This window comes from Vanessa cardui, chromosome 21 (assembly GCF_905220365.1).
Source record: "Vanessa cardui chromosome 21, ilVanCard2.1, whole genome shotgun sequence".
Lineage (NCBI taxonomy): Eukaryota > Metazoa > Arthropoda > Insecta > Lepidoptera > Nymphalidae > Vanessa > Vanessa cardui.
In genome coordinates this window covers 6459780-6482449 of record NC_061143.1, presented here as the reverse complement: position 1 = coordinate 6482449, position 22670 = coordinate 6459780, and the positions used below count along the sequence as shown (strand labels likewise).

The window sequence follows — 22670 nt, the reverse complement described above, 5'->3', positions numbered from 1 at the left end:
AGGTAGACGCTTATACTAGTGGCAACATTGTCTATTTAAACTTTAACAAGCATCAACATTTAATCTTCGCGGGAATAGGGTAATTGTACTACTTACACTTAGAATACATATGCGATCGCTAACGAGATTCTCACTCAAACGAGAGCTTATAATTGACAATTATGAAATCAAATCGTATTCCTCTTTTCGCACATGACTCATTGTTATGCCGGATTAAGGTTATATTTTAAAATGTTTTGATATTTCTAATAAAGCATTATTTAAAAAGAATTACAGAATTAAACAAATAATGACAATTTAATTTTCACGTATAATGTTGGGTGACAAAAGGAGCCAACTCAGTAAGCTGAGCCGAAATAAACACATATTTTTTTAAATATTTTGATAAGGCAAAGGTATTGCAACATACACCTATCTAGTTGTTATGCATTATTATTTAAGACTCATTTTATCTTATCTAACGCAGGCCGTATTTTTTAGTTGAATGTCATTTAGTGCATGTTCGAAAAGAGGAAAAAAAATAGATTGATTGAATCAAATTTGTACAAAAAATAAACAAACCATAAATAATAAACAAATTAATTTAGCATCTTAATAAAAAAAAAAAAAACTAAAAAATGCGGATTTGAAACGTAGTTTGTTTACACTTTGTTAAAATTGATTCAAAGCAATATATTTCAATATTTTATCAACTACATTAGCGTACAATACTTACCGAAATCCGATATAAGAGCGCTGGCAGTGATACGGCTGTCTGATACTACATGATATGACGCCTAAAATCGCTTGCTACACAACTATCTACCTTAACCCCACTAGATACGACACATTCTAGTTTAGTATTGGTTATATCAATCATCGTTACAAGAACATTACTTTTTAGATGCATAATTTGCATTACGTTTTAATATTCATATTTATTATGACAATATTTTATATAAATTTTTATGTTGTATTTTTTGACTACTATTTGTTTCATACATGTGTGTGTAAGTGTGTAATCGTATGTCTTTTTTTGTATAATTTTAGAATCGTATCGTGCGCTTCTTCCGTACACAATCTATATAAAAATTGGATTAATTTATGCCAAAATGATCATAATCATATTATTAATGCCGCATACTATTTCTTGGATTCTAAATACAACAACAACAGCCTATAAATTCCCACTGCTGGGCTAAAGGCCTCCTCTCCCTTTGAGGAGAAGGTTTGGAACATATTCCACCACGCTTTTCCAATGCGGGTTGGTGGAATACACATGTGGCAGACTTTCTATGAAATTTGCCATATGCAGGTGTCCACACGATGTTTTCCTTCACCGCTGAGCACGAGATGAATTATAAAGACAAATTAAGCACATGAATCAGCGGTGCTTGCCTGGGTTCGAACCCGCAATCATCGGTTAAGATGCACGCGTTCTAACCACTGGGCCATCTCGATTCTCGGATTCTAAATAACAACTCAAGAATTACAGTTCTTAGTATATAAGCGTGTAAGTATAACACTTTAGGTCTTGGAAACTGGAATTACAATTGAAACCAAGATCTTTCTTCAAACATATTTCGTTGCATAAAATGTATTTTATTCTGAAATCATTCGATCTATATTCGAATTCGATATCGATCGAATAGAATCTTTCGCTTAGATAATATAAATAAGAGGTTCTAAAGTGTAAATGTATGGTACATATAGAGGATTATAGACGGCATATATAAAAAAAACCTATTATATTGTTTTCAATAAGTGTTGCTGCATTTTGGCATAAATGTATTCCAATGTCTACCAAACATTTCCAACAACCGACTAACAGATAATGGAAAACATAACCTACATATTCCCTCAAAATATTCTATCTATTAAAACTCTGCTTTACGTAGCCATTTTTTATTTATTTTATTCATTGATAAACGTGGTATTGCCAACAGAAAGAACTTATCTCCTATTGGAGTTAAAAGTAATATATTTAATTATTTCATAAACCCGAATTGTTATCCAAATAAGTTAATTTTACACTTAAATTCTCCTTAAATGAAGACCTTACTACTTATAAAACCCATAATGATTAAATTTTTTATTTAAAAATAATTTAAAACTTTGGTGCAATAAGTCCGCTCATGATGTCGAAAGTGTTGCCATCCGGTGCCACTCTGATCTCCCCGGTGGAGGTTTTCACTAGCAACCAACCAGCGGAGTCCAAGCCGCTTATCGTGCCCTGAACTGGACTGCTTCCATCAGAGCTCTTCACTTTTATTTCTTCCCCACTGTTAAATAAAAACAAATTTCATGACAATAGGGTATTCTACTGTAAATAAAATCGTTGTTCAATATGTTGTTTATTCTAATAAAAAGCCACAAAAATATATTTTGGAAAAATAAACTTGCTTGCTCAAAAATGAAACGAAATTTTAAACCTTTTTATTCCCTCAAAAAACGCTGTCAGTCATTTTGGTGACGTCACACCTATATAAATAACAGTCCATATCCATAAATACGACAGGCATTCATTCAACGCTAACAGATATTAATATTTGGTGCTTTTTTGGCAAAATAATGAACATAAGTCTGGGTTACATGCAAAGAACTTTGCAATTAATATTTGGCAGATTCGTGCTATCTGCTTTTACAAATCCGGTTTGCAGTTTAATAAACACTTATTATACCTTTTAAAAAACACAAACACGTTTCAAACAATTCGTGGTCACACACACAAGTTTAAGGTTTATTAACTGATAATAATAAATTAATGTGTGTGTAATTCACATTAATTTATTATTATTACACGAATATAAATTATACTTACTCGTGTAACCAATACTGATAGTACAGTTCAAAGAAGGCTTCGGTGCCATTTTCTTGGTCCAATATTTCCAGTATCGTCTCTAGCTGTGAGCAATATCGAGCAAGGAACTTCTCTATCGATATCGGCGCTAGTGTTGTCCCGTTTGCCTTGTTGTACTCCGATATAATATCGTTCACGCAGGTTGTTGGAACACTGTTCGATATGTTTACACCAGTGCCTGGAATTAAGATTTGATTTATTATCATTGTTTTTTTTTAAATGTTCTAACATGTATGTATAATTATATATGTGTAAATGCTTTTGAATTTTGAAGCATTCTTAAAAGTATCAATTATTTTGAATTGGATTACATATGAAGCTCTAGTATTAATTATTTGATAAATAAATATTAAAATGTAAGGCAGAAAATTAAACCTGTAAATAATACCTGAAAACCTTATAAATATTATAGCCAATACGTGATTTTAACGAGCGTTTTTTAATATGCGACACGAATGACAAGCATGATACTTCAAAAAGATAAAAAAAAACACGATACATATTGATGTTTAAAATCTACAAACAATATCAACGTAAATTTTAAATCATTTATTTTCTTTAATGTAACGCACAATATGTTTAAAATAAATGAGTAACTGTATTCGCGACTTCGTAATAGTAGCCTAAATTTCTGACTATTACATCAGCTTTCTGCAAGTGAAAATGCTGTCAAAATCGGTCCAGCCGTTCCAGAGATTAGCCAAAACAAACAGACAGACAGACTAATACTGAAAGAATGTGTAATGGGCCTTGTATATGTTATGTATATTGTATATTAAATGTATTTAAATGTACATACCTATTTCAATAATAACATCTTCACCGATACAATTGGCTGTTGTGATGGTACCACCGATCTTTACGTCACGTCCGTAGTATATATCGTTAGGCCATTTTATTCTAGAAACGAAAATGGTTAATTATTATTATTAATTCGATACTTTAAATCATATATAAAGTGTTGTTTGTTGGTATAATCAGTGCTGTGTCTGTTTCACATGCAGTGTGTGTGTGTGTGTGGTGTATGTGTGTGTGTGTGTGTGTGTGTGTGTGTGTGTGTGTGTGTGTGAGTGCGTGTGCGTGTGTGCGCGTGCGTGTGTGCGTGTGTGCGCGTGTGTGTGTGTGAGGGCGTGTGTGTGTGTGTGTGTGTGTATGTGTGTGTGCGTGTGTGTGTGTTTGTGTGTGTGTGTGCGTGTGTGTGTGTGTGTGTGTGTGTGTGTGTGTGTGTGTGTGTGTGTGTGTGAGGGCGCGCGTGTGTGTGTGTGTGTGTGTGTGTGTGAGGGCGCGCGTGTGTGTGTGTGTGTGTGTGTGAGGGCGCGCGTGTGTGTGTGTGTGTGTGTGAGTGCGCGTGCGTGTGCGTGTGTGTGTGTGTGTGTGTGCGTGTGTGTGTGTGTGTGTGTGTGTGTGTGTGTGTGTGTGACCTGATGTCCAGCAGCTCGTATCCGGGCAGCGTGCGCAGCGCGCGCACGGCCGCCAGCGCCGCGCCGTGCTGCGTCAGCGGCAGCGTGTCCGACACCTGCCGGTACACCTGACGACCAACACATCATTATTTTTATCTACTTACTCATTTACCACATATCTATGGTCACATAGCTGCGGTTTGAGGTCTTCGACGAGGAATATTCGGCACAATTTTGTTGAAATTGTTAATAATGAAAATATTTCAAATTGTGTACTAGGGGGGAGGGGGGGTTGTTAAGAGTCGAGATGGCCCAGTGGTTAGAACGCGTGCATCTTAACCGATGATTGCGGGTTCAAACCCAGGCAAGCACCGCTGTTTCATGTGCTTAATTTGTCTTTATAATTCATCTCGTGCTCAGCGTTGAAGGAAAACATCGTGAGGAAACCTGCATGTGACAAATTTCATAGTAATTCTGCCACATGTGTATTCCACCAACCCGCATTGGAACAGCGAGGTGGAATATGTTCCATATCTTCTCCTCAAAGGGAGAGGAGGCCTTTAGCCCAGCAGTGGGAATTTACGCCTGTAAATTTTAAATTTTTATAAAGTTGTTGTTGCACTAGGGTGTTAAAAAGTATCAATAATAATCGACTTGTATCGTTAGTATTTAGCAGATGAAACTTTCAAGCAGAGGAACAATGAGGATTGAGGAGGGTTCGGGGGGGGGGGTCACCTGCAGCGAGACGGCGGCCTGTCCGGGCGGCGTGATCCAGCGGTTGCCGGCGCGGCCGCGCGCGCGCGTCTGGCGGCGAGCGAGCGCGCCCGCGCCGTGCGCCCGCGCCGCGCGCGCCCACGCCGAGGTCGACGACACCACGTCCGCGTACAACATGGCGCGCCCCACGTGCCGCGACGACAGGTTCTGAAAGCCGAGACCGGTAGCACCACTTACTCTTTGCGAGGGGGCCGGTGCGATGACAGGAACATAGTAATAGGAATATCGACCGTAAACACCACGCTCCCGGTACTCTTTGCGAGCGGGCCGGTGCGACGACATAATAATAGGCCAAGTTTAGGGGCGCACAGAATATAAATGATTTTTGACAATATCTTACGTCGCAAATGTCTATTGTTGTTACAGACCACATGGTTCTGCAAGCCGACACCGTAAACACCACGCTCCTGATACTCTTTGCGAGTAGGCCAATGCGACGACAGGAACATAGTAATAGGCCAAGTTTGGGGGCGCACAGGAGATAAATGATTTTTTTACAATATATTACATCGCAAATGTCTATCGGTGTTGGTGATGTGGTCACATCAAGTGGCCCATTTTCATTGAAAGAAAAAAAAGGATTTAATGACATATAATTGAATTGATAAATTTAAGAGGACCTTATTAATAAAGTAACGTTTAAAGATATATAGTACGACACAACTTAGATGTCGCATCGGCAAAATTCGTAAAACCGATCACATCCGAATTGAGTACGCTATCTCAAATTATCAAAATTTATTTCTCATGCGAGTATGATCTTTGCACAAACGTAATAACTTGTAATATCATATGACTTAATATATTCGTCAATTTGACACGTCGATTTACATGCACTTGCTTTCTCTGACGCGAGAATCTATAGCGACGAATAGCGTCGAATGGTGCGATTGGGAGCTATTTCTATTGGTCGTGTAAATCGGCAGTAATCAGTTTTATCTTCATTCCATTGCATTTTCCGATGCTACATCTAATTTGTGTCATACTATATTTAAGTATGAAATAATAAAAGACAAACTTACATCAAAGTATTCGACGGTCGAGAAATTTTCGGGACATTCGTACATGTGAACAGGGAGGAAGGTTTCGGAGGGGGGTTGGATGGGCGTCTCGTCTCTCATGCACCACTGTATCGTCAAGTCGTCGAGTTTCTGAATACGCTTGCCATCTACCACCGGACACCAACTCTCCACTAGCGACATTTTTTGCTAAAAGAAATACGTAGTCAATCATATTAGTATTCAAAACTAAATAACAATTGCTTTCTTAATGTCCAAATTTGAGGAAATTGACACAAACCCATTTATATTTTAAAATTGATTACCAAGACGTAATTTGCCAATGTATAAGTTATTAAATAAGATAAATATATTGAAGCATATTTATATTACGAGAAAAGCCAAGTGTCCAGAAATTTGATTTAAAATTTTTGTTATAATAGATTTTTTGTTTTCAATTTAAACAATAAATTTAGAATTGAAAAGACCTCGGTTTAATACATACATGCCACAGACTATTAAAGAGAGAATGACATTTTTAAAGATTTTTTTTTTATTTTTGCCTTTTTCTAGCAATTTTTTAAAAGCAACACGCAAAGCTTTACCAAAACGAAACATTTTTAAATAGCGGATTTTATTGTTATATAGTAAATAGCAATAATTTTATTTATGTTAAAATTTATTCAATTGCAAACTTACTTCTATTTTCTCATGTGAAAAAAAAAAACAAAGATATATAAATCAGTGCTGTAAATAGTTTTGATTTAGATAACATGCTAGGTGCTCTAAGCTTTGATTTTCAACAAAGCATATGCACACGCAAACTGAGATTTTAGGAATATTTAAGACAAAAAAAAGTAAATTTAAATTAAATTTTATAAAGATCTTCTTTTTAGCCCTACTTAAAACTTTAATGGATTAATATTGTTTTTCAATATATTTATTATTCAATAAAACCTTTTTACTATTAAGAAAGTGGGCTCAATATAACAATTAAACGGTTTTATTTTTTTTTCTAGGTAAAGTTTTCAAATTGAGACCTCCTTAGATGAGTTCTGATTTTAAAAATTTAATGTCTAAGCAAACGAGTGGCTTGTCTTCTATTTTTAAATAATATTCATAAAATCTCGTTAAAGCAAGCGATACAAGTAGCGAGCTGTCGCTCACCGGGCATCACACCGTCACGTGGCCCGGCCCGCCCGACCGCGCCGCCCATCCGCCCTAACAAACACCACCGTTATGTACCCACTTCGCTATCTGTGCATGTCTGTGATCTATTGTCTATGATAACGATACTTCCATTTTTGAATAATAGTTATATGACTTATGCCGTGATTATGATCGAGGGATGTACGTGAAAAATACGTTTGATATTATTATTTCAGTGAGGGTGATTTCCAACGAGTAATGGTGCATGGTTTAGTATTAGTGGTTTATCTGTGGTTTGCAAATGTATATGTATGGCTGAGTGTTAACAACTGCACGATAATTTCAATATAGACACACGGTAGCGTGTCAAGCCAAGTTCAACAGAACTGGCGAGCAAAACCCTGTGTAAAATTAAACGAACCATTTGGAGCCACTTTTGACCTCCTCATAACTCAAAAACGATTTTATATAAACGTGTCAAATTTATTTAACATAAGCCGCCAAGTGCTTAGGACATTCACTCAACTTATAATTACAGACTCAAAGCTAGACAACATCCATTGAATTTCCATGTGCTTTATTTGTGTTCATAATTCATCTCGTGCTTGGCGGTAAAGGAAAACATCGTAAGAAAATCTGCACGTTTCCTCAACAAGACCTTCCCACAACGAGAGTCGGATGTTTAAAGACTACTTCACTGCTACCTTTTTTTTATATCAACATAAAATTGTTTAAAATTTCGAATTCGAAACGAAAAATGTCAAATTACCCTGAATTACTTTTCTGATACAAAGATTGCAGTATCTGAAGTTGCTAACACATCACGTATGTACTTTGTTTAGAGACTCGAATTCCAAAACATATAAATTTACTATCGCTACAATACTTGTGTAATTCAACCCGTTTACATTCAGCTTACAATTACGATTACTGTACTTAGACCACGATCAGCCATCCCAAACTTCCCCTAAACAGTTATATTTTTTATATACAAATCTACAGATACGTGCCTTTTTTTATGTATATTGTATTATATTGATTTAATTTTTTTAAAGTATGCTAAATGTAAACGTGTTTCTTTGTATGTATGATACGAATTCGTGTAAACCAAAAATTTCTGAAGTATTTTTGAATTTTCATACATAATAATATAATGAAAAAACATACCAAATGGGGGCGTCTCTAAAAGCTCTTAAATCATATTTTATTAATGTCAGACTTTTATATTACAATTCTAACGTATGCACATAACAACTAACGTTCTTTTACTTATTTAATTTTGACATTTATTATCTAACACACAATAACAACGATAGTCTAGTGATATATGATGATAATTAAAGCGTTCTGAATTGAATCATCATGTTTATGTGATACTAAATTATAAATGTCAAATAACAGCAATTGCTACCATGACAAAACAAAGATGGCGATGAGAATGATATTATTTATTATTATATAAACTTTCTTACCACGTGGTTTCCTAGGAAATAGCCTTTCGTGTATTCCACTTGGGTTAGGTCTCGTGTATCTCTGACGTGAAGGCCTAGAATGTCCCCTAGGATCTTATGCAGGATTTCTAACCTAGCTTCGTTGCTCTTGATACCCTCTTCGCCCAGGTAGTCGCTTGGATCTGCTTCTAGATGAATCTAAAAATAATTTAACAGTAATAAGCTACAAGTTCGTACAAATTGTTTTAGGGTTCCGTACCAAAAAGGGAAGTAACACGGGACTCTATTACTAACACTGCGCTGTCCATCCGTCTATCTGTCTGTTTGTAACTAGGCTGTATCTCGTGAAAAGTTATAGGCAGACAGCTGTTATTTTGATACATTTCTGTTGCCACTACAAACAATAAATACTAAAAATCAGAATGCTCCTTTGCCACATTTGTTTTTTTTTATAACGGTGCCCCAGTCCGACTAACACTTAGGTCTGTTTTTTTTTCATAAATATCTACAGCGAATTATTCCTCTAGATATGGCTGCCTTTCCGGTACAGCAACGAGCTGTAAAATTATCAACTAATAAAAAATATTAAATATAGAATTGAAGATACAATTGGACAATATTTTTTAATCAAAATTAGCGAACAGGCTACAGCTCCGTAGACCAAATCAGTTCTGTTCGAAAAATTTTACAGAATACCGAAGAAATGTATCGACCGTTGTGTATGGCTTTGGTGTATTATGAAACATGGGCATTGCACAACACACCGCATGGATATGAAATCAATTTCTACTAAATACATAATCTTATGTATTTAGCCGCAATTAGAGAAAGCTATATACCATCGCTACAATAGCTATCAATATAAATCGGTCAAAAACGTTGATTTGTTATTACTTAAATGGTAGAAGTCTTGATGTATGGGGAATTTTGACTCTCGGATGTTTAGGAAACAGCCCAATTTCTATTCGACATTCCACAGAACGAAATATACTTGGAGCATATTTGAAGGATAAAAATCACAAAGTATATTATCCAATGATACATCAGAACTAAACATAAATCTTGTACAGTTTGTATGTATATTGGAATGACGTGGTCATGTATTTTATAAGATCGGTGACCGTAAAGCAAATGACTTATAGTGTGGACTGCGTCAGCAAACATCGCCTTCGTGATTTGTGGAACGCAGAATAACGTATTTCAAAGGCTAATTATGTCCAAAAGTGCAATATCCTAGAAAGATAGCTAAATAATATAATATATCGGAAGTTACCTGTGAGAATATCGCGACTCCACTATTGGTAAGGTCCGTAGCTTGCAGCAACGATGGAGTACGCCACGTCTCCTCAGACGCCAGCACTTGGATATCGAGTTCGTGCCCTGGATGGCCCGTATACTTTGATGGCCTGAATATGCATTTCTTTATATTAACAAAAGCCCAAATTTCGTTTTTCAAAAGGATTCAATTGCAATACACTATTACAGCCCATATAATAGAGCCATTGTTAGATCATTTTTTTAAGTAAAAAAGCGTTTTGTTAATGTTAATGTTCTAATATGTCTCTACACATGCTTAATCAGTATTTTTTCGTAACATTACAAAACCAAACTACTACTAGTATTCGCTTATTTTGAATTTATAACTGAAAAGTCAACTGTCAAAGATTTATCGACGGAGATATCAATACAAATGCATAATACGATTTTTTTATAACATAACAAGCAATTAGCAGTTTAAATAACCTATAACATTTTTACACGACTGCCCAAAAAGAGTGTAATGTTTTCAAGTTTCTTGTATGTATGTATGTGAGATTATTTCACCGTAAATTTTGAATACCTGAACAAAATATATGGGTATTGTGATCATATCGGGTAACACTGGCTATAAATTCAAGGCAGTCGTGTTTTTCATTCTTCTTAATACAAATTATTTCAAATATCGAACACAAATACAAAAACAAAAGAGGCACATGACGTCACTACACATCGATAGCAAGTAAAGTCGTACGCTAGCGATATTTACATACGAAGCTGTGATTATCTATATACGTATAATAAAAGCTTATTGCGTACCAACACATATTAGCGTCCTGACTCGCTCTGGAAAACCATTTAAAACGCTTAAAATAAAACACACATTTCTCTATTACGGCTATGTTATTTATATTTATCGATTTATATTTAAAAGAGTAACCGCGTAACCATGTTTTTAGTTAAGGTCATGAGTTCGACTCCAGATTTTGATGTTTGGATAAGTTTAAAGCCATTATAAAGGATGGCACGTTCCATCTTTAAACACAACATGTATCAAGTCTCTCAGTCAAGGGTATATAAAAATAGTACTTAAGCCGTTTTTCCACGATAAAGAAATTGGTTTATTTTGGATTTTTTTCATAATTTATCAAATCCGCTACATAATATTCACACCGCCTTAATCTTCTCATAAATAAAGCATATTTTAGCACATTTAAGAGTTAAACATTGAATTAGCTTCAGACCTCAGATCATAGCAACCTCAGATCCTATGAACTGAGCTTTCAATACACATAATCAATAAGATGATCGCAACAGTATTCCTTTACTAAAATTTAAAAAAAATATCAGTGATACCAATTTAGTATTTTCTGCTGTGGCAATCATCTCAATAAAAAAGAAAACACTTTTAAAGCTACCATCGACACGTGAAACACAGATAAAATATTGAGACAAGTCGTGAAGTAAATGCAAAAGTTCTTACTGTCTATCGCTTTCAGTCGAAAATTGTTTCTTAGCGGGCGAAGCTTGATAGCAGAATATGTGGTGCTTCATCTTGACCGACTTCCACTTATCATATGAGAACTGAACCACTTCATTTTCTCTGATCTGCAATGAAGATAATCTAAATCGTAAATAATATGAAGATTCGACTTTGTAAATACGTAATATCAATACTATTTTTTAGCATTTTTTGGATATTTGTCATATTTTCAAATTTTTCGAAGCACTTAAACTGATATTGAAATGGTAAAGAAAAATTAAAGACATTTTTTCTCTATTTCGTAAGATATCATCTTGAGTTTTTCTCAAGATGTATGAATCACTAGTATAATCAGTATTTTTTTCGATTCAGAATTTTGGCAAAGGTATAGATGGAAGTATTTTAGATATAAAATAATCACTGCCTTAAGCCAAAACGGGACCTAAACTGATTTCATCGCTGTCTTTTGGAAGCTACTTCGGTATACTGAAATTGTGAGTCACAGATCAAGGCTCGATCAAGATCGTCAATATTGCACAGTAATAAGGATTGCGTTTTGAAATGTGTGTGAGACGTTTTGTTTAGTAGTTGAACATACCACATCAATTATAGTTTTAAAATAAAAATAATTTGGATAAAGGGATTGGTTTATGATTTTTTTCATCCGCTACATAGTATTCACACCGCCTTAATCTTCTCATAAATAAAGCATATTTTAGCACATTTAAGAGTTAAACATTGAATTAGCTTCAGACCTTAGATCTTAGAAACTTAAAAAAAATTTCGAGGAAATATTGGAGACAGGAGGCGTACCTCAGCGGTCTTGTAGTGTGGCAACACCGTGTGTAGGAGGTCGGAACAGAGCGCTAGTAGGCGACCACCGTCTAGTAGGTGCGCCAGAAGAAGGGGCGCGGCACGGCCGGCGCACCCCGCCACGGCCACCAGCGCCGCTCGCCCGCGCCACGCGCCACCGCACAGAGCCTCGCGCGACACACTGTACACCGTGTATCTACCGCGACGACATCGCTTTTATTATAAAAAATATGAGACAACATCACATACATTACTCTGATCCCAATGTATAGTACGACACAACTTAGATGTCGCATCGGCAAAATTCGTAAAACCGATCACATCCGAATTGAGTACGCCATCCCAAATTATCAATATTTATTTCTCATCCGAATATGCTCTTTGCACAAACGTAATAACTTGTAATGTCATATGACCTAATATATTCGTCAATTTGACGCGTGGATTTACATACATTTTCTTTCTGTGACGCGTGAATCTATAGCGACGAATAGCGTCGAATGGCGCGATAGGGAGCTATTTCTATTGGTTGTGTAAATCGGCAGTAATCGGTTTTATTTTCATTCCATTGCATTTTCCTATGCTACATCTAATTTGTGTCCTACTATAAGTAGCTAAAGCACTTGTGTTATGGAAAATCAGAAGTAACGAAGGTACCACAAACACCGAGACCCAAGACAACATAGAAAACTTATGGTAATCTACATCGACTCGGCCGGGAATCGAACCCGGGATGTAGGAGTGGCGTACCCATGAAAACCGGTGTACACACCCCTCGACCAGGGAGGTCGTCATTATATTATAAATGTGCCAGTAACTATTTCTGTCTGTCAATTTGTCAGTTATTCTGTTACGGCAAACCACTGAACCACATTTAATGAAATTTGGTATGGGGCAAGCTTTAACTCAAAGGCTTCTTTTTATGCCTAATAACTGACAACTAACCAAAAGCAAGCGTAGACTAAGTAGGCGTAGAATCTACATATGAACTACATATTATATAATGTAACCTTTGAATAGAAAACATAGGCGAAACATCCAAATTTAGTATTGAAATATGTTGTTTATGCAAAGAGTAAAGGCGATGAAATTGTCGATTCAAGCATGAACGAAAAAGTAAGAAGTGAAGACTTCTTACTTTTTCGTTCATGCTAGTAATTGTAGAGCTATAGGAGTGACATTGCACCTGCGCTATAATGATATTACCATACAATTAACGGAGCAATAAACTTACCTATCGCAATCTAAAACTTTCTTCAGAGACGCTTCTAAGTTATCTCTAGCCACTATACTATCCGAATAAATTAAAACGTTCGGTGATTTAGTATTCACTAATGGACGGGAACTTTTCGTGGACTTTGGCGTCATTTGAGACGGTGAGCTCTTCGGAGTCTCTTCTCGTATATAAGTGCTCGTCTCCATTTGACTCTGAGGTCGTTTCGGTGCGGTCGTACTTATTACTCGTTTATGGGTTGTTATGGATTTGATTTGACTCGATATGTTGAGCAATGACGATGAAAGCTGACTAGTTCCCTTCTTTAAATCTAATTTCAGACTAGACTTCTTTGGTGTTATGTTGTGTTGTATTTCGACGGTGACATTTTCAACAACTACTTCTTCAGGCGCTAAATTTTTCTTCTCCGGTGACTTCCCTAATATCTTTTCAGGGGATGCACCGAGTTTTTTCTCGGGTGACTTTTGTGGTTTATCTATGAGTTTCTCTGATATCGTATCCGGCGATTTTTCAGGTACTTTAACTTCTGGTTGAAGAAGGACTTTAGAAGTTTCCGGTTCTTTTATGTCTTCGTCTGATAAAGATTTCGTGGTTATTGTACTAACATCAGTCAAAGTAACATTTCGTCTTCCGACTGGTGTATCATAGACTTTGTCACTCCCCCCGTTCATTTCCACGATACTCCTTCTATCAGATTTGATGTCGACGACCTTGGATAATTTACGTAAGAGAGCTGCGTGGATAGGCCACTGAAATTCTTCCCTGGACAGTTTAAGACTGTGTTGTATTTCACTTCGGAGACCTCTCATCGATAAATCAGTAGCTTTGTTTGGTTCCCCAGATATTTGAACAGCTGAAAAATATTTTGCATATAAATCGGAAATTAATAAGGTCTTCTAAAGTATATTGTACACTGTGAACAATATTAAATCAACAATATCAATAAAAAGGATAGATGTACGAACAAAGCCATGATACGATTATCATTCAAATAAAGATAATTGTTTTGTATTTATTTATTTATGAAATACATAGGTGGCGGACGCGCCAATGGGCCCTCTAATAGTGGTCACCGCCCATAGACATCGTCGTCGTAAGACACTAACATTTTCTTATATCTCCGATACACAACTAACCTAGGAAACTAAGTTGTTATGACCTTCGTTTTTCACTGGCTCACTCACCCTTTAAACAGGAATACAGCAACACAAAGCACTGCTGCTTGACAGTGTAACATATGATAGCAGGATGGTTTATACCCTACAAGCGTGCACTAGTAAACTACGTCTAACTTAGCAACACTACACATGAAAACTGTCCTTGGACATCATATTTACTATTAAGGAAACTACACATTCAGAGCAAAATACCTTCGAGCAAATTAAGGAAACTACCGTTATGTTCTGCATTTCCTGTTACTTGATAAAATAAGAAATATCTTTAGACATATGTACATGCACATAATTATCATTGCATAGTATAAAATCGTTTACCGCAGTCTGTCCCTATGTATGCTTAGGTCTTTAAAATTACGCAACGGATTTTGATGCGGTCTTTTTAATAGTCAAGAGTGATTCGAGATGAATGACAATACATTAGAGAACATTGATAATTTTAGAAGTTTCTAACAGGATATCATAAAGAAACGAATTCTGTAATATATTTAGTGTTGGTAATGCAGGGCGAGTTACTAGTATAAAAACATAAAAAACCTTTAATTATTTTATAATTTAAACCCAAGTACACATATGCAGCTTCTGGAATGACAGTCATTTGACTATGGTGTTGCCAAAGTAACTTAAATACATTTATATACCGACCGTGAGCTCAGTTTACATTGGATTTAATATCTATTTATACTTTTTAAATGCCTATATGACATACATTTGAATAAACACAACTGTCTTATTGATCTAGTAATTAGTTACAAAGAAAACACATCTTAATATCCTAGGCAGATAGTATGGGTCAGGCTAATAAAGTCATTATGTTTTATTTCTTTGCCCCGAATGAGAAAGCTTACACTCCTGTGCTCTGGAAAGTATATTAACCCAGGTCTTGTGCGTGCATGTATTAAAGACAAGTTCAATAGTAGGCCTTTGGCGTTATTGGAGTGAACACATTTGTTTAGACATAACTTCTTTATTGAAATAGCTGTGATAGCCAAAATCAATGAAGGGTATTATCAATCATGAATAAACAAAGTGTGATTTGGCTCTTAATTGAATTCATTTTTTATTTTAAATGAGTAGGCACACTGCCAAATGTAACACCTGATGGTGAGGGTTCCCTACACAGGGTTCATTCACCCTTCAAATCCAAACACAAGAATACTTAATTTTGCTAATTGAAGATGAAGTTGGAGATACCAACAGAAGCCGTGTACAAAGCCTTTCGACTGCATTGATAGACAATGTCCCTTTATTTTCACTAATATTATGATCTGTGAATAATTCTGTAGGTATTCTGTATTCTGATTAAGTCAATGAACTTCTTGTGTAAATATAGTTTTTATTAAAAAATAAACTAAATAGTCATACATACTTTGTATCCTAACAACTGGTAATTTGTGATCAATTATGAATTCTCCGCCAACGAAATGAAAACCAACCATGCTAAGATTTTCCATGTTAGTTTTTAAAACTATTGCCAAATGAGAACCAGCTTTCCAAGCAATCGGCTTTCCCATTGTTTCCAACTAAAACAAAAATTGTTTATTATACTTTGGATGACAGTCAGCAGAAGATTCAATTACATAGATTACATAATAGGATTATTTGGAACAAAATAAAATTAAAATGTGTTATATGAATTAAGAATAAAAATGACATATAATGATTTTATTCTAAATAGTGACAGTTTAACAGTATATAAAATGATCTTACACGAATGATGTCGTGATATGAGCTATCTTCATGTGGGTCCATTTCACACTCAAATAGTAATTCAAGATCTAATTCAGATGCCGGTGTGACATCCTCCGACCCTAAAGGTAGCCCTCCCGCACAAGAAACCCAGTCATTGATTTCTATACACTGAGTTGGTTTCATACTACATATCCTTGAAGCATTAGTGTAGTCCAGAAGATCACATAAATATGCGTTTTTGGGATTTGTACAGAGTTTCGAACTAAGAGTAGGTGTTTCTGAAATATTTAGAATATATATATAACATATTATTATTATGTCTGAAAAAGTTACTGTGGTAGGTAAATTTTTTCATGACTTCGAAATCAAATCGAAATTGAAAAAAAATATTATGTATTATATGTGTTTACTAAATAAATCATTGGATATTACGTACCTGCTGCATTTTCGGGCACTTTGCAAAATGCAACACTCGTATTACCGTTTAGAAATTCTAAAAGTCGAGCTCGAAACGAACGGATACGCCAAGTTTTAATAAAAGTCATTGCAATGTAAATTGGTGTAAAAAGCATGCTTATTGATTTTTAATCAAAGGCACCACTTCTAAACGAATCACAAAACCATGTCACTCAGTTTGATCAATACAATATTGGACTAAATTCAAAAATTCGTAAGAATTTCATTATCGATTCTAAAGTCCATCTTTTATGCAGATATAATCTAATAATGATTATATAAAAATAAAATAGAATCACCAATAGGTACTTAATCCAATAGACATTTAGATTTAAACTTTAAAAAACTTAGAAATCTTTCATTTATAGTGATAAAAATTAAGACAATTTTGAAATTCTGTTCCTAATTTCGCATTTTCCAAATGCTCTAGATTTTACACACTAAATGTCATTTATGACTTTTTACACATAACTATCAAAGTCAATTGCAGGTTGCCAGTATACAAAACTGTATTACATAATGACGTTATACATGATCGAAACTGCTGATTTAATTATAAAGTTATCATGATTGTTCAGCGTGAAACAGTAGAAATTATGTAAAAACATAGGAGTCATTCATTTTATTAAATTATAACATCAAGGTTAGAATGACCATTTAAATAAATAAATTGTTGTTGATGCAAAGCTATATAATGTATAAATACAAGATATATGAGATAGTACAAGTTTTGTCCTCGAAAATTTAAAAACAACATATATTCATTCTCTAGCATAACAGACACATAGAAAAGAATTAGGAACACAACAAATATTAATTAATATTATCGATATTTTGTTTAAAAATACAATTCTACGTTATATCATTATAAGCAAATTACATAATAAAATATTTAGTATATTTAAAATGAGATCGAAAATATAAGCAATTAAATAAATGTTATGTAATAAAAATAGCGACCCGCGCCGTCTTCGCCTGGGTACAATATTGTACTAAACGTACTACAGAATGTCGTTATACACAACCTTCACAGCTTTTTTTACACCGCTGTACCCTGCATATAAAATGTGAAATATGAAATATATTCTATAAGAATCATTTAAATTATATGCGGTCTACAATAGTCTATATTAAATGACCAATGTATTTAAGGTACTTAATAGGATAATCGCTTAAAATCGCTTTGTAAATAAGCCACTATTTTGCGTAAAAAGTGAAAGATAAATTAAGGTTATTGTGATTTATATTTAAGAGGTAGACATACAATCGTAGACTTTTTTGTATAGATATATATAAATTATTTTTATCTATCGCAGGTACAGTCAGCTGAATAAAATGCGTTTATTTACGACATTATATATACAAATCAAATTAAAAAAATACAAATCTCTAAAATTGTCGTGAATACATTAATTTAAATAAAACAATTCAACCATTTGTACCAGGCTAATTTTTGCACAGCTAATCGTCGACGAGTCGGTATAGGTGGCGGGCTGTAAGTTACACCCGAGAAGTATGAGTAAAATGCAAGCATTTTTGTTGAACAAATCGTTCGACACTCGTTAGTTATCCGGCGCGTTCAATTATCGCCCACGCGATTGTGCCGCTGGTGCGAGCGCTATGAACATCATTTTCCTTTTTGCCTCTACAAAATTAGGCCCTGAAGAACCGCCATACTGGTACAAATGACCTAATATTTTGTGTCACCATCCCCTGGTCTATAAGCAGTCACTTAGAAGTTAGAATATAACACTTTAGGCCATCAACAGATTGTATTTAATTGGTAGTTTATTGCATTGACGATATAAGATATGATTAATATTTCTCAGAAACTATATAAATCCCATTCTGATGAAAAGATCTCTATGACCCATCTCATGTATAGTTTACTAGTTGTTGCCCGCAACTTTACTTGAATTTTAAGGGTTGGTTGTTGTTAGGCAAAAAAAGTAGCCTATGTCCTTCCTTGCAAATTTCATCAAATTCGGTTATTGGGTATCTGTAATATTAGTATAGATGAACCACTTGATTCTTCTGATGCTGAAGATTTTTAATATCGATTAAAAATCTTGATTGATTATCGCTAACATCAGACCATTCATATTTGTATATGATAACTTTCAATTTTTAAATGCTAACCTATCCCCATCATCATCTAATAAATGTAATTATTCATCTTTTTTTCAGATCTACGAGAAAGATTTAGCCGGGTTTATTTTTATGTACTCGTAAATAGCAACTATTATTCTTAGTAACATTAACTATATATTTATTCATTCTAATGTAGGCGTTCAGCAAGGAGATCCATTGGGTCCTGCTCTTTTTAGCTTAGGTATTCATAGCTGCATTTCGAATTTAAAATCTAAATTAAACGTTTGGTATCTAGATGATGGAACTATAGGAGGTAAAGTAGATGACGTTATTGAAGATTTAATTAAAATTAAAGACCAATTTGATAAAATTGGTCTTAAATTGAATTTTTCAAAATGTGAAATTTTTTTACGGACAATTTAACTCACAAAAATATTAGTTTGGCAATAGATAAATTTAATAAAACATTAAAATTCTTCATAAAGATACACTTTGCCTCCTTGGTGCACTACTATTTGATGAGGGCATAGAGCCTATTCTTAACGATAAAATTAAAATATTTTCGGACAATTTTGACAGACTGGGCATTTTAAATTCTCATATAGCTTATACAATCTTAAAATATTGCCTTTTTGTTCCAAAATTAATGTACATTCTACGTGCGAGCCCAATCTGGAAATATCCTAGTCTTACCAATCAAATCGATGCCACCCTTAAAAAAGCTTTAGAAAAAAATCTAAATTTATAGTCTAGTCTGTCTAGTCACTGGTTGAATTCATTACCCTCTAAAAATCTTGGTACACTTCTAGATAATGAATGTTTTCACATATCGATTGGTCTCCGACTGGAAACACCTCTGTGTTCTGAACACAGATGCCCGCGTGGAAAGGAGGTAGACTCTTTCGGTTTACATGGTATCTCTTGCCCAAGGAGTTCAGGTAGGCTTTTCCGCCACGGTTCTATTAATGACATAATAAAAAGGGCTCTTGCCAACATCGACGTTCCTGCTCTTATTGAGCCTCGTGGAATTAGTCGTGATGATGGTAAGAGACTTGATGGATTAACATTGGTTCCCTGGGAACGAGGTCGGGCCCTTGTGTGGGACGCTACATGTGTTGACACGTTGGCCCCATCTCATATCCGAGAAAAAATGTTAAGAGCCGGTGCCGCTGCGGAAAAAGCTGAAGCCAAAAAAATAACTAAATATTCGTGTATTATATCTAATTACTTTTTTTGTTCCATTTGCTGTCGAAACGCTTGGCCCTTGGAGTAGTGGTGCAAAAAGCTTCATCAAACAGGAGGGCTGGTTCGTTTTTTGCCCAGAGGATCGGAATTGCGATTCAACGGGGAAATGCTGCTAGCATTCTTGCCACCATTTAACGCGGTCAAGATTTATACAGTAACTAGTTTTAGTTCATATTTGTATATATATATTTAAGCATTTAATGTTGTTAATTCCTAAAATAAACATTAACTTACTAATTTAACTAATAATTTGATTTATGAAAACGCCTATGGCTAATCTATGCACGGTATTATAATTATACCATATTATCAATGTTATGCTTCAGTTTGTAGGGTCAGTGAACCAGTTAGGATATAACTCCTAGTTTCTAAAGATTCGTGGCGAAAATAGTGATGGCTACAGCATCATATATATTAGTGCCTTAAATACATAACCATCACCATGAAATTTAAATTTCTTAAATGTTATCATGAGTATAAGAAAGATATTTAGTACTTATACCTTCCCTCACTCATGTAAGTAGTTACATATCCGATGCAAGATTTAAATTTTTTGTCGTTGGATCTCTTTTGTTCAATTTCGTTAACAATATTGTTGTGTTCCGCTTTGAAGGGTGAGTGAGCCAATGTACCTAATTACAAGCAGAAGGAAGATAACATCTTATTTCCCAAGGAGTGGGGTATTGGCAATAAAAGAAATTATAGCACCGTTGTCCCTGATGCCACATTTGCTTGTCCAACCTGTAGCGAAACCAAAATCACGACCACAGTGAATATACCTTATGATTGTGTTGTGGTACTTTTTGTTGGAGACTGTTGCTGTCATCTCCAAGAAAATACTTTGATCAGGGTCATACTATTACCTTATTATTTGATTAAGCTATAGAGCTTTCGCTATTTTTTTAATTCTCACTTAACTACTTTGTATTAGAAACTCCTTGTGTAAACTTCCTTGATTCTATGTCCGGGTTTTGGTTTTGGTGTTAAAAAACCAATCAGTTTCGTCTCTAATATAAATATTAATTATTTTACGAGAAACATCTAAAAATATTTATGGATTTAGTATATCAAAAATTACTACTGTGCTTTACCTACGTTAGTGCGTGTCACGAATGCAATTTTATTGCAAAAGGAAGTAGTGACAGTCTATACATCTTCGTAGAAAGATCCCTTTGTTTCCAAGTCTATACCAACTATACATAAGATAAGTACCAAATTTACTTAATTATTATTTAATTTTATTCATGTATATAATCAAAAAGAGAAAATACATTGCGGTAATTTTCTTTAAATTCTCATTTTGTTTTCCTATTTATCTCTCGTATAAAAAATATTTAACATGGCACATGATAATTACAAACGTATTAATAGCATTCGCTTACAACGCGGTCATAAGGTCTCGATAAAGTTTCCGATATAAGGTTAAAAACTTTTCGGACACGTCGTTCGTTGGTTGAACATAGTAGGTGATACAGATTAAAAAGTGTGAAATGAATTAAAATCCATTATGAATGATGAATTGTTTACCAGCAGTACTTTTAAATGAATATATAATAAAAAGCCAATTAACTTGCATATTAAACAATGTGTTACGCGTTTGGATGAGACAAAAGAGGAAAAGATTAAGAAGAAAATTTCTTTAACCTCTGTGCACACCCTACTGACTACTCTCCTACACTATTCTGGGTTGGTTGGCAGAAAATGCTGTTATAGCGTTAAGTCCGCCCTTTGTACATGTTTTATTTGTGCAATAAAGAATAATAATAAAAAAAAAAGAATACGCCTCGTACCTTGATTTTGGTATTCTGTGGGTTCTTTCTTGTTTCAGTCTCCTTCTGGAAGTTTCTTTTTTAATAGTTTTGAGCAACCACAATAGTTAAGAAATTGGGACAGCTTTAAAGCGCTATGATTAATTCATTGTTATTCATATAAACGAGAGCCGTCTAGTCAACGTGTCGCGGTTTTTAACAGAGTGCACTTTTTTTAAGTTATTATATAATTCAAATATAAAGCGGGTCTGGCCTCGAAACTTCGATTACTAAATTGCGTGTCTCTTTCTCGATTTGGTAGGAAAGAACGAGACAAATATCGTATTGTATTGGCGTATTTTTAATACTCACAAAGACGAAATCCGTTCCAGATTAGGTATTAATTGAAGAACTTAATTATCTACACAAAAAAATATGGACATGTGAATAAAACCATACGATATGCATGCATGAATAACAATAGAAAAAAAAACATGATAATTACAAAGCTTTTTCTAATTTAAAATCAATAGGGGTACATTTTAAAAAATAAATAACAATTTGGGAGCGATGTGGTTCTAGGCGCTGAACCAGTCTTTGTAATGCCCCTTTGTCATGCAAATTACTCAGGACAAAGTTCCTTTGAGTGGAGACCCCTGCGCTGTAGAATTGTAGAAACTTTCTTTAAATTTACGTCGACAAACAATAATATTCGGTGTCCATAAAATATACCTAGTTTTAAAAGGCCGTAATGGCAATACGTTAGCACATATTTTTATGTGCTAAATTTGTGTTAATTTCAGTAGCACCAGCAGCTTCTAATATTCTCAAAATATGAAGAGTTCTTAGCGCAATGTAAGATGCT

At 34.7% G+C, this 22670-nt stretch overlaps 1 protein-coding gene across 1 annotated transcript; it reads right to left on the bottom strand.

Moving 5' to 3' along the window:
- Positions 1-1926: 1926 nt before the first annotated feature.
- On the bottom strand, positions 1927-17747 carry LOC124538847 (biotin--protein ligase). The gene is made up of 14 exons (XM_047116079.1): positions 16702-17747; positions 16284-16543; positions 15943-16096; positions 13399-14251; positions 12165-12360; positions 11352-11476; positions 9885-10017; positions 8633-8809; positions 6036-6221; positions 4975-5160; positions 4261-4367; positions 3639-3739; positions 2801-3017; positions 1927-2261 (listed from the first exon to the last, which is right to left on the bottom strand). Exons 1-14 carry the CDS (start codon positions 16835-16837, stop codon positions 2087-2089), a joined length of 3006 nt encoding a protein of 1001 aa, XP_046972035.1. The 5' UTR covers positions 16838-17747; the 3' UTR covers positions 1927-2086.
- Between the last annotated feature and the right edge of the window lie 4923 nt (positions 17748-22670).

Excerpts from the sequence above, each read along its gene's own strand:
- LOC124538847 (XM_047116079.1), bottom strand. The coding sequence starts at position 16,837 with ATGCTTTTTACACCAATTTACATTGCAATGACTTTTATTAAAACTTGG. Across the intron at positions 12,361-13,398 it reads AAAGTTTTAGATTGCGATAG|ATACACGGTGTACAGTGTGT; the intron begins GTAAGTTTATTG and ends TCGTCGCGGTAG. Across the intron at positions 6,222-8,632 it reads ATTTCCTAGGAAACCACGTG|CAAAAAATGTCGCTAGTGGA; the intron begins GTAAGAAAGTTT and ends TATTTCTTTTAG.